Genomic DNA, 13,014 nt, shown 5'->3' with positions numbered 1-13,014 from the left:
ATCTGAGTTTGTTCCTGAGCTGAATAAATGGTTTCCTGAGCAGAATCCCATCTCGTTGGTGTCCCATGCCTGTTCCTGGCAACTGTGGCTTCCCTGGACATGATCCTGCAGCCTGGCCCTGGAACACAAGACCTCGCAAAATCAAGACCCTCCCAGACCCCCCCAAAAATCAAAAAATTCCCTAAAATTTGCCAAATCCCCCAAAATTCCCATAATTTCCATAAAATGCCCTTTTATTCACCCTCCGCTGCCTCCGCAGACGGTGCCTTGGGGACATCTCAAGGAATTTAGAGGGGGTCTCTCCTCCCCCCCACCCCGAAAAACCTGCTGCTTTTGGGAAAAAAATTACCCAAAATCCCTTGGATTCAAGGGGGAGTTCCCCCATTTTTGATGCATTTTTTGGGGGTTCCTGTCATGCTATTGGGAGCGACGAGAAGCACAATATGGACTCTCCTATGAGTTGAAAAGGAAAGTGAGTTTAATTACCTGAGATCTTCTTTTATAGACCGATATGTAAAGTACAGAAAGGTAAAACTCTTATTGGTTAGCGAACAAACACAACACTGCCACTGGTCAGTGGGATACACCACCCCACGACCTTCTCTTGCAAGAAAACAAGAAACTGACAAACAGCACCTGCAACGCTGTCTTCTGTCTCTGAGGATTGTTTTAATTCCTCCTTTTGATTTCCCAGGCCACTTTCTCAGGTGAAACTGAGAAAGATATGCAGCTTGCTTTTCCACAGGCACTGTGCTTCCTGCTTTGCTCATAGCGCGTGTCAATGAGAGGAGAAAATGGAGGCTGTCACTGCTCTGGTGTCACAGAGAGGGGAACAAAGGGGCTGTGACTGCTGTGCTGTCAGAGAGAGAAGGAGATTAGGGCTCTCACTTCTGTGGTGTCACAGAGAAAAGGTAATTAGGAGCTCTCATTGCTGTGGTGTCACGACTTGGGGAACACTGGGGCTGTGATTGCTGTAGTGTCACAGAGAGAAGGAGATTGGGGCTGTCACTGCTGTGGTGTCACAGAGAGAAGGAGATTGGGGCTGTCACTGCTGTGGTGTCATAGAGAGAAGGAGATTGGGGCTGTCACTGCTGTGGTGTCACAGAGAGAAGGAGATTGGGGCTGTCACTGCTGTGGTGTCACAGAGAGAAGGAGATTGGGGCTGTCACTGCTGTGGTGTCACAGAGAGAAGGAGATTGGGGCTGTCACTGCTGTGGTGTGTGATAGATTGACATTTAAGATAAAAAGAGAAACAGCAAAGGAAGTTAAGGTTGCTGGAGGCTGATGGGAGTTGTTTCTCCTGGCCAATATCTGGCCATTTCTGAGAATTGACAGTAGTTTTGACCATTGAAATCTGACATCAACCTGTGAACACCACCCCATAAAACTTAAGCCCGGGAATTTCTCTTTCTCTTGGTTTCTGGCTTTTGAAGAGTTAACAGGGCTCCGGTTCTGCCTCCCCCCACCCAGGCCAGACAAGGCCGCGGGGGGAGCGGGGCTGGCCGGAGTTCTGCGGTTCCTGGTGGTGGATGGAGACTGTGAAGTGACAGGAGCCCCTTCCCAGAGGGGCTGAAGCTCTGGTAGGGCTCGCTGAGCCTTGTGCAGCGGGGCTGCCGGGCCAGGCTGGTTCCTGGCTCAGCTGCAGTTTCTGATGCTGCTGGCCTTCAGCAGAGACTGCCGAGGAAGGGGAGGGAAAGCTCTTGAGCTGCGGCGTGCTGAGACAGTGGCCACACTCCTCCAGAGCAGCTACCAAAATTCTTCCGTGGCAAACAGCTCCAGCCGCTGCCCTGGCAGAGATCAAGGCCTGGGCAAGTGTTTAACCCTTTCACTAGGCAGATGAGACTTGCAGATTAATCCTTTGTCCAGAGAGAGGGGAGGAGAGAGGGATCAACATGGAAAGAAACAGCATCAACTCTCAAAGGCAGTGAGGGAAGGAATTAACCCTCAGATGGGAAGAGAAGAAGGAGATGCCTGAATAAGCTGAAGTTTTCTTTTGTTCGAGCCATGAAGAGGGACAATAATGTTCTGAAAAAACTCCTTTCTTTCCTGAAACAGTATTTTGGGGGGAATGGAGTATTTCAAAGTGTAGATCTGAGCAAAAGTAATTAATTGATAAAGCTGAGTAAATGGTGAAATCATTGTAATCCTAGGAGATGCTGGAAGAGAAAAGGAGAAGTGAGAGTTGTTGAAGATTTGTGGCTCTTAAGAGTCAAAGCAAAAATTTCTGTTTCCAGAGATGATCACAGAGACAAATGAAGAGAGCTTTTGCCTTTGAAGATCTCATCCTTCAAATGACACCCCTTGAATCATGGCCCAAGAACACAGCTCAGAGTGGTGTGAAATGGGGGGAAAGGACTGATGGCAGAGTTTTCTGGGCCACTGGCATCAGAGCAATAGGAAGCAAAGGACGAAAAAATGGTTTTCTGGTGAAAAACTCCATAGATTGACAAAAGAGAACTTCTTTTTCTCAACAAAGACTGGTGAAAAGACTACAGCAAAGTTAGGACTGTTTTACCACCAGCTTTTTTTTTTTCTCTAAATGTCAATTAAGGACAGGAATGGCAGCGTGGTGGGGAAAAAGGGTTTCTGGAAGTTTTCTTCTGGTTTCTTATCCTTGTAGTTTGGTTAATAAACTTAATAATTTCTTTAAGTTTTAAGCTTCTTTTGCCCTTCTCATAATCCACACCTCACAGCAAGAAATGTACAAGTTTTCCAGTGATTTTTTAACTAATGCTTTAAAACCACGAGAGGTGTCACAGAGAGGAGGAAATTAGGGCTGTCACCATTGTGGTGTCACAGAGAAAAGAACTATGGGACCGTCAGGGTTGTGGTGTCACAGAGTGGGGTACACTGGGGCTGTCACGGCTGTGGTGTCACAGAGAGGAGGAAATTTGGGCTGTCAATTCTGTGATGTCACAGACAGGGGAACACTGGGGCTGTCACTGCTGTGCTGTCACAGAGAGTGGAACACTGGGGCTGTCACAGAGAGGAGAAAATAAGATATTTTTTTTTTATGTTATGAACATGAAAAACCATCCTAGTAAAACAGATGTACATGTATACATGGAGTAAAGAACACTTTTACAGCAATCCAGAGCTTGTTAAGTAGATTCACAATTGATATAATGTGATATTATAATGATCCAAATAATGTATAGTATAGATTATTCAATGTACTTTATGTACTATCATCCCAGAGCCTGCAACAGCTGATAAATGAGTGACGGATTGGACAATTATGTCCAGATAACAATTCTTCAAGCTCACTGTAAGGATCCAGCTGTTATATTAATTCACTGATTGCCAAGTCAAACTGACCTGAATATTGTTTTGATGCAGAAAACTTCTGGGTTTATTGGTAAATTCTCCATCCAGGTAAAGTTAAGGCCTGGCCTGGATCTCAGCTTTAAACTGGAGGGAAGCCCTTAGCTTTCTTTCTTTAAACAAAATTCCTAACAATTATAATTTAATCAACTAGCTATTATTTGGATGTCTTTCAGCTTAACTTTGAGATTACTGAAAACTGTGTTGAATTAAATCTATAATATACTTGTTCAAATGAAGGAAAAGGTTAAAGAATGAGAGAAACCTGTGCAGGGTTAACTATGTATTTTTTCAATTCAATTTTTAAAAAATGCATTTTTCGGAAATTGACAGTAATTACAGTAGTAATGCCTGGTGATCACCTTATATATATATGTATATACATGATATTTTATATACAACTTTATATTATAAAATGCTACATTAGAAGTAGATGTATAGAGAAGACATTTTCAAAACATTCATTTATTGAGAATACTGAAGCAAAGCAAAAATCTTTTAAATTTCTTGGGATGAATGACTATCATAATTTTTCATGTTATTTATAAAAAGCAAAACCAACAGATATCATTAGAAATGCAATATCTATATTTATTCTATTATGCAATATTTGTAAACTTTTTGATTTACTTTTGAAAGCATTTTATTCAATAGGGGCTTCTCTCTGAAGCTCAATTGTGACCGCAATAATTTGCAGATTAGCCAGCAATGCAATTTACAATGCTTTTGATTTTTGCATTGCCTAATTAAATTTTTTATTATTATTATTATTATATTTTTCCTCTTGTTGCTTGATTTCTTCCTTTCAGCTGCTTTGTGGAAAGCAGCCCAGGGATGCTGAACTTTGTATTGATACATCCCGAATCCACAGGTTTTAGAATTGCTCCCAAGTCTCTGTATAGTTGTTCCTCTAGGCTTTCAACAAGTTTAGACACTCCCTTTGCTAAGATAAAATTCAGGGAGGTTTGCACAGATTCTGCAGCCTGCAAGAATTTTGAGAATTCTGCAGCTGACTGAGACAAGCCCGTCTGTTCTTTTTCTGAGCCCGTATTGTCCATTCCTCTCCCGTCTCTTGCTTCTGCCCTGTTTGTAGGAGATACCGTGTCTTGTGTGGCTTTTACTGCCATAATTCCATCCTTTGAAAGGATTTCCAACACTTTGGGTGATGTCTTGTGAGATAAAGGTGTCCCAATCCCCATGGAATTACAGAGGCAGAGACTCAGCCTTTTCCAGCATATCCATCAGGGTCTCCCTTCCTGTGCTGGTCTGTAGCATCCCTTGCCTGTGTTTCAGAGTTCCGTTTAGTGAAAATGACTTCATAAATCACTCTAGAAGCCAACAGAGGTTTAGTTGCTGCCTGGTCTCTAAGAGTGGCCTTTCTATATATTCTCATGTTTATCTTATCCCACAGGCTTGGGGTAAAAATTTTCTGTGGATCCATGTTAGGGAATTCTGCCTGTATCCAGGATAGAAGGCTTTTAAGCTCATCTGTGGGTACAGAGATTGGGTGCTCCTTGACCACAGTTTCCAAGATAGCCAAAACCTCCCTCTCAGGTTTGGACATGTTTCCCATATTTTTGCTCCCTTTTGACAACTTACCTGACCTTACAGTCAGCTTTTCTCTCAGCTCCTCTATCCGTGATCTGTTCCACAGCTCACAGACGTCTGGCTCTGGCTTATCTGCTCTCACCAGCACCAGGATTACCAAGATCTTATTTTTCTCCTTTCCATGGAGTTTTCCCAGATTTCCACTCTCTTCTCTTTTTTTTGTTTTTTCAAAAGGGGCATTCACATTCAAGGTACCAAACATTTTGGTGCCACTCTGTCTTGATAGGACATTCGTGGTTGGGTTCGTTTCCCCTCTTGGACTGAGACTGACGAGAGAGAGGCAGTTTTCTCTTGTTTGGTTGTTTATTCTTCTTTTATCTCCATTACATGTATACAGGGTACAAGGAGCCACAAGCAGCTATGTGCACTAAGATAGAAAGGTGCAAAATGACTAACAAAGATCTTCTTCAAGGTTTTTTATATGTCCATTTACCCAGTTAATAAATGCCAAGTAAATTATTTTTCTTAGTGACCCAATTACCCAACACCTGTGTGCTGCACTGCAGCATTCTCTATCCAATCACCTACTACTACCCAAAAACCCCTAGAGGAAGAACATGAAGAAGAAAGGAGGACAAGAGACAACACCCTAAATCCTCCGTCTTGTCTTCTGTTCTCTAAACTAGTTTAAACTCCAAACTTTTATCTTTTTCACCCAGTGACATAAGAAAACTTTCTAATTTACACATTTACACCTCTAGCTTTTCTATTTAACAATTGTTTTCAGGATGTTATATGAAATTCAGTGTTTTCTTGGATGTCAGAGCCAGGTATCAGAGATAAGGGCAAAATCTCTGTGCCTCTGACTCCAACAAATTGTCTGAGTGGTTTTCCAATAATCCACCTTTCCTGGGCACCTTTGTTTTTAAGGGCTACTTCCCAAGGAACCCTCTGAATAAGTTTCCTAAATAGGCCAATGTCTGCTTTCCAGAAGTTCAATGTAAAAGTCTTATTTTTGTTCCTTCCGATTTCACTAAGTATTGAGAATTCTATAATTTCATGATCACTGTGCCCCAAGCGGCCTCCAACCACCACATTGCCCACCAGCCCATCTCTATTTGCAAACAACAAATCTAACATAGCTCCTCCTCTATTGGGCTCACCCACCAGCTGCAACAGAAAATTGTCCTCCGTGCACTCTAAACTGTTCCTGGACTGCCTCTTTTCTGCTGTATTAAGTTCCCAGCAGATGTCTGGCAGGTTGAAGTTGCCTATAAGAACAAGGGCTGGTGATCCTGAGACATTCTCCAGCTACTTGCAGAATGAATTGTCCACCTCTTCTTCCTGGTTGGGTGGATGATAACAGACTCCCAGGAGGATAATGTCAGCCGTGTGGGCCTTCTTCTTAATTCTTACCCATAGACATTCAAATTCGTTGTCACTAGTTTCAATACCTGTGGTGTCAAAAGCCTCCCTAACATAAAGGGCCACCCCTCCACCTCTTCTCCCTTTCCTGACTCTTCTGAAGAGCTTGTTGACATTCAGTGCAGTGCTCCAGTTATGTGAGTCATCCCACCATGTTTCCGTGATGGCAACTACATCATAGCTTTGCTGTTGCACCATGGCGCCAGCTCCTCCTGATTTTTTCCTATGCTGGGTGCATTGGTATCCCTGCACCTCAGCTGGGCTACTTATTTCACCCCTAAACAATGGGGCTCACCTTATTGTCACCCTGACAAGAAGGACACCGTTTTTTGCCAGATCTTGCTGTGTTTTGCAAGATCTCATGCGGCTCTTCACATGAAATCAGTTGACAAGAGACAATTAGAGGCTCTTGAACGTGTTTGTGGAGAACATGGGCTGGACTGTTGACCCTGGCTATTGATGTATTGCTTCTGGTGTAAACAAGAGTTGGAGAGTCACTCGGGCGCGTGAAATAGAGGAGGTGTATAAGTGTCAGCCATGTATCACACGGGTTATTTCCTAGTCTAGAGCACAGTGGTTGATTGATTTTGTTGGTACACCATTTGGTCAGTTTCCTGGAGTGAATGTTCCAAGGGGTGCAGAGTGCTGTGTGAACAGCAACAGTTTTTGAATGCATTGGAACTGATTGAAGATTTTGGGCAGAGAGTATTAGCAGATATTAGCTTTGAGCTTCTTAAATGCTTAGCATTATTACGTATTAGACAAGGCAATAAGGTAGTGAACACCAAGTGTGGACAGGGAGTTGGAGTTCCCCAAAGTTGGCAAGTTCAGAGTAGCGAATGGGACAAGGCAGAAAGACAATGGTGACATGCATGGCCATGGCGATGTTAATGTTGATTTTTGGGGGTTTGTCAATGTATGGAGAGGGGGCGTTTCTTGACAAATCACAAACGAATGTTTGGGTAACCTGGCTAATGCATCTGGTATTCAGGATTTTGGTCTCAGTTTACAGCAGGCCAGTGACCCTTTTTGAACTTGCTTAATTGGCATTCCCCTTCAGGAGAATGAAACAGACTTTTCTGGTTGGTGGGACCCTGAGACAGTAAATTTAACTAGTGGCACAAATAGTGACTGTCTAAGTCCAAAAGGACAGTACACTTGCCTGTCTATGCCTAATGCACCCTGGCAGAAAACAGTAATTGAAAATTTGAACTGATCGTATCCTATCGCATTTCAAGAATTGGATTTGTTAGCCAGTGTTTTCCCAACCTTGGATGTTAATGTTGCTGTTCTGCCTAGCTGTGACAGCATGACCCCACCGTGGACACCAGTTAATGGTACAGGAGTAGTTTGGTTTGGAGATCCCTGGTTTAGCTGGTTACAGAAACAAGGGGAAAAAACATAATTTGAAGATTATTAAAATGTTACAGGGCAATCTTCATAGAACAGATTAAAAACAGGGGTCTGACAGTAAATACTTCAGGAGGGTGGGAACTCCCACTGGGAATATTTTTGATTTGTGGAATCGAGCATGGCCTGCTCTTCCAAGATGACCTGTTGGTGGACCATGCTATCTTGGTTGACTAACATTATTTGCCCATCACATGAGAGATTTATTGAATGCCAGTCAAAGTCATCATCAAAGATCATGTCAATCTGTTCAGAATTTTGATGAGACTTGTAATGATAATGTGCAATTGCCATCACTGGTGGCTGTCATTGCAACATCTTTCCTTTTACTGGAGGAATGGCTGCCATAAATGTGAAAAACATAGCTCATCTTGCCTGTTGGGGAGAAAAACAGCTTAGTTTGATTTTGAAAATGCTGAGTGAGTTGCTAACTGATGTTGATAGTATCAGGCATGTCACCTTGCAAAATCACACACCTATAGATTTTTTGTTATTAGCACATGGACAAGGGTGTGAAGATTCTGAAGGAATGTGCTGTTTTAACTTATCTGGCCACTCCCAAAGTATTCATAAACAACTGGCACAATTGCATGAAATTATGAAACATATCACAGAAGAACATGACCCCTTTTCAGACTGGCTTGCTAGTTTGGGCCTAGGGGATTGGTGGCAGACCCTAGTTAAGGGAGTAATAATGTTACTGATTGTATTTTTAAGTTTTATGCTGATTCTTCCTTGTTTGTTACAAGGCCTTCAACAAACATTGCACAATTTAGTTACTCGAATTTCAGAGAAAAGAGAGGGAGATGTAGGAGTCTGGGCTGCATCAGAACAAATTTGACCATAAAGAGAAACAGTTAAGAATGAGGGCAAGGTTATCAGACAGGGAAGGAACAGTTGTGATCAGCAAAAGAACTCAAAGTAAGAGCCAAACAGGATGAGAGATAGGGAAGTTGAGCAAGTTGTGGTCTAATATATGCAAATGTAATTATCCAATAAAAATGTTTATAAGGGCGTGTGAACAGCACGTGTAGTTAGCACGCAACTAATTATAGAGGAGATGCATGCATGAATAGCTTTGTATACAGTATAAATGTAACCAAGTTTGGAGAATAAACAAATGATCTGATCATCCTATTGGTGCTGTGTCATTCCTGTTCCCACATGAAGAAATGAAGACCTCAGCAGACCTTCATGGACTCTCTCAGATTTTTCATTTCTTTCATCCACAAGCACCTGCAAAACTTGGGTGCTCCCTTCCCCTTAAGTTTGAACATCACAGAGAGAGAGGGACAGAGAAGCTTGCTGGGCCCCAATGGCTGAACACATGTAACCCACCAGTGTTGTTTTGCTCAGCTTTTCTCCAGCAGGCAGCATTAACCAGGTGAGGCTGCTCAACAGCTCCTAGCACTTTGGCATTGCCCACAAAGGACTTGGAAGTGCATTTTGTCCCATGATACAGGGAATAGATGAATGTGCCACAGCAGTCAAGGGCTGGTCAGTGAGCAATGTCACCGGGGAGTGGCTGCCAAGGGGACTCTGTACCACGGGTGGCATTTGACCCTCACTGTTCAGCCAAATTCCCACCCACCCCAGGTTCCACCCCTTCAGCCCAGTTCTCTCTACTCAGGCTCTGAGGAGACCGCAGCAGATCCTGTCACAGGCCCTGCTCAAGTCTGGGCACACGACATCCCCTTCTTTTCCCTCCCACAGGGGTTCTGCAGTCCCCGCCTTGTCCTGCCAGGGCCTGCAATGGCTGCAGGAGGATTTGCCACATTCCCTGCTGTGCCTGACCAGTCTGTAACACTCCCAGTCCCCCTCCCTGCCCTGTCTGCAGACTGCTTCCAGGTCTGCCTTTCCCAAGTGCCCAGGACCCTCTGGGATGGCTCTGGCCTTTCCAAGGGGTTTGAGAGAGGTCACACAGAGACACTACCCAGCCTTCTCCACATCCCTGACACCAAAGGCCTTTTTCACATCCCTCAGTTCCAGGTCAGTGCCCAGAACACAGCACAGCTGTGTCCTCAGGGTGGTTCAGAAGGAGAAGGCAGCTGGGATTTCTCCCCACAGACCCAGCACTCCAATGTCTCTCTGTGCCATCCATGGCTGTGCTGAGCATTTTCCCTGCAGCTTCCCTGCCTTGGATGTTTCTCTCCATGCAGTCCTCAGCACAGCCCAGCAAAGAATTCAGGTGGTTTCCCAGAGGACATTCCTCCTGAGTGAAGTGGCCTCAAGGCACTGTTTGTGCCACTGGAATTGTGCCAGCCTGGGTGCTGCTGATGGTGTTGGTGCTCACTGGGGTTCATCTCCCCACACACACACCATGCACTGAAGTCTCCTGAGTACAGAGCAAACATGGACTGCTGGCCTGGTCCCTTGGTGTCCCTCCATGCAGGGACAAACAACCTCCTGCAGGTGAGGGCAGAGGCCAGTGCTGGCAGTGGTGGTTGCAGGGCTGCTGGGGCACAATTGCCCTGGGGCACCTTCCCACGTTGTCCCTGGAACACAGACAGAGCCCAGGCCCTGTTCAGCTGCTCCCTCAGGTCCATCCCAGGAGCTCTTGCTGCGCCAGGGCACTGCTGTACACTGAGGTTTGCTTTGCCAACCCATTCCTGGAGCACATTCCTGACAGGAGCTCTGGAGGAGAGCAAAGCCTTCCTGCCCTGCCCTCAGGAGATGTCCTTTGCTGCTGGAACTGCTGCTGGAACCCAGCTGTGTCCCGTCAGTGCCCATGGCCTGTCCCTGCCTGTGGGCACAGCACGGACACGCAGCAGGACAGTGACCAAGCTGCCAGAGCACTCTGGCCTGGCACCCACAGAAGGGCTGAGAAGGGGAGTATGGAGCTGGGCAGAGCGGCTCTGAAAGGACCAAGTGCTGCTGCTCCCTGGCAGTGCTGCTGGTGTGGGACTTTTCCCTTTCTCCCCTCTAACTGCAGGTCTGAGTTGGGATCCCTGATAAACAAGGCAGTGCAAGGCAGTTTATTTTGTTCATATAAAGCAATAGTACAAATCCTGGTTTACAGAACTTCTGGATAAAACTTGAGGCAGACAGCGAATTAGATGAGGGATGAATAAAACCATTTAATTGAGCACAACATTATGGCAAGAATACATTGCCACCACCAAAGACTGGGAATGAGCCAGTCATGAGTTCCAATCTGAAAACTATGAAGCAAAAAACAAACACTTTTTTGTTTCTGAAAAGTATCTAGTCATCATTTTCCTTAGGGAATCCCTGAGCTCCTGGTTCCTCAGGCTGTAGATGAGGGGGTTCAGGACTGGAGGCACCACTGAGTACAGAACTGACAGTGACACATCCAGAGAAGGGGAGGAGATGGAGGGGGGCTTAAGGTAGGCAAATATGGCAGTGCTGAGGAACAGGGAGACCACAGCCAGGTGAGGGAGGCAGGTGGAAAAGGCTTTGTGCCGTCCCTGCTCAGAGGGGATCCTCAGCACAGCCCTGAAGATCTGCACATAGGAGAAAACAATGAACACAAAACAGCCAAATAACAGAAAAGCACAAACTATGAGAAGCCCCAGTTTCCTGAGGTTTGAGTGAGAGCAGGAGAGCTTGAGGATGTGTGGCACTTCACAGAAGAACTGTCCCAGGGCATTGCCATGGCACAGGGGCAGGGAAAATGTATTGGCTGTGTGCAGCAGTGAATAGAGAAAGGCACTGGCCCAGGCAGCTGCTGCCATGTGGGCACAAGCTCTGCTGCCCAGGAGGGTCCCGTAGTGCAGGGGTTTGCAGATGGACACGTAGCGGTCGTAGCACATGATGGTCAGCAGGGCAAGCTCTGATCCAAAGAAGAAGAAAATCAGAAAAACCTGTGCAGCGCATCCTGCATAGGAGATGGTCCTGGTGTCCCAGAGGGAATTGTGCATGGCTTTGGGCACAGTGGTGCAGATGCAGCCCAGGTCAGTGAGGGCCAGGTTGAGCAGGAAGAAGAACATGGGGCTGTGCAGGTGGTGGCTGCAGGCTACGGCGCTGATGATGAGGCCGTTGCCCAGGAGGGCAGCCAGGGAGATGCCCAGGAAGAGGCAGAAGTGCAGGAGCTGCAGCTGCCGCGTGTCTGCCAATGCCAGCAGGAGGAAGTGGCTGATGGAGCTGCTGTTGGACATTTCTTCACTCTGGCCATGGAGTTCTGTTGAAGGAGGAGAAAGTGACAAGTCAAGGGAGACTTGGCTGAGCAATGTCCAAGTCCTTTCTCCCAGCCCGGCTCCTGCTGCTCTGTGCCACCCAATTTTCCTTTTCTCAGAGCCCTTCCTTCAGCCCCGTGCCTGGAGCTCTGCTGGGATCTGGCCTTGTTGCTGTGATGAGCAGGGGCTCTGCCCATGGACAGTGAGGAGTCAGCTCTGCTCTGCAGCAGTGGGGTCATGGGAACGGGGTCAGGGGCCAGTCCTGGGGTTGGACTGCATCATCCCAAACTGTTCCTGAGGCAGAGGAGCCTGGCAGCATCTCCTGTCCCAGGGGTCAGGAATGGTGATGGCCAAAGGCAGTTTGAGAGGGTTTGGGTGTGCCCAGAGAGATCAGAGAGAAATGTGCAATGCCAGAGCATTGGCTGTAACTCAGTGGAGGGTGCAGGGAGCTGCTCTGTCACTCCATCTGTCCCCAGATGCCCTTTCTGAGATCGAGGGCAGGCACTGTGTTCCCCTGGAAATCAGCCTGACACAGCTGAGAGCAGAGGGACCCAAAGCACAGCAAACTGGTTCAGCCTTTCTCAGAGTCTCAGCCCCACTCCTGGCCAAGGACACTCCTGTCCTCAGTGTCCCCTGGAGACAGCTCACAGCTTGGGTGGCATCCCAAGGACACACCAAGGGTCCTGTCCATGGCACTGCTGGAGGAGAGTCGGGTCATTCCCAGCCTCCCAGCCTGCCCTGCCCAGAGCTCCTGGGGCAGAGGGAGCTGGGACATCCCATTGCTGTGCCCAGCCTGCACAGGAGGAGCCCAAGGGCTGGGTCTGCCCTGCAGCTGGAGCTGCCATTCCCAGAGAGCTGTCAGCAATGCCAGGAGCACCTGGGCAATGCAAGGAGAGAGAGCCAGGCCCTGAGGAAAAGCCTTTCCTTGCCCAGCCCTGCCCAGCCCCTGCCAGGCAGCACCAGTGCAGGACAATCACCCTCAGGCATTTCCAATCAGACATTTGCTGTGTCTTGGCATGGGGATCTGTATAAAAGTAATCATGGAATAGTTAATTTGGGAAAAGACTTTAAACTTTAAACTTTAAACTAAAATCCCAGCACAGCTTGGTGCCACTTTCCCCCCACTGCCTGCCCAGGGCTCTGCTGCCTGGAGCTGTCCCTGCCAGCAGCT

The 13,014-nt window shown here is 46.7% G+C and overlaps 1 protein-coding gene across 1 annotated transcript; it reads right to left on the bottom strand.

The window, feature by feature from the left end:
* Positions 1 to 10,523: 10,523 nt before the first annotated feature.
* Positions 10,524 to 12,725, bottom strand: LOC147646547 (olfactory receptor 14C36-like). Its single transcript, XM_086873318.1, has 2 exons — positions 12,519 to 12,725; positions 10,524 to 11,848 (listed from the first exon to the last, which is right to left on the bottom strand). The coding sequence occupies exons 1-2, from the start codon at positions 12,616 to 12,618 to the stop codon at positions 10,869 to 10,871; spliced, it is 1,080 nt and encodes a 359-aa protein (XP_086729444.1). The 5' UTR covers positions 12,619 to 12,725; the 3' UTR covers positions 10,524 to 10,868.
* Between the last annotated feature and the right edge of the window lie 289 nt (positions 12,726 to 13,014).

This window comes from Cyanistes caeruleus, unplaced genomic scaffold (genome assembly GCF_971803275.1).
Source record: "Cyanistes caeruleus unplaced genomic scaffold, bCyaCae1.hap1.1 HAP1_SCAFFOLD_94, whole genome shotgun sequence".
Classification (NCBI taxonomy): domain Eukaryota; kingdom Metazoa; phylum Chordata; class Aves; order Passeriformes; family Paridae; genus Cyanistes; species Cyanistes caeruleus.
Note: the sequence above shows the minus strand (reverse complement) of the source record. Positions and strands in the feature narration are given on the sequence as shown.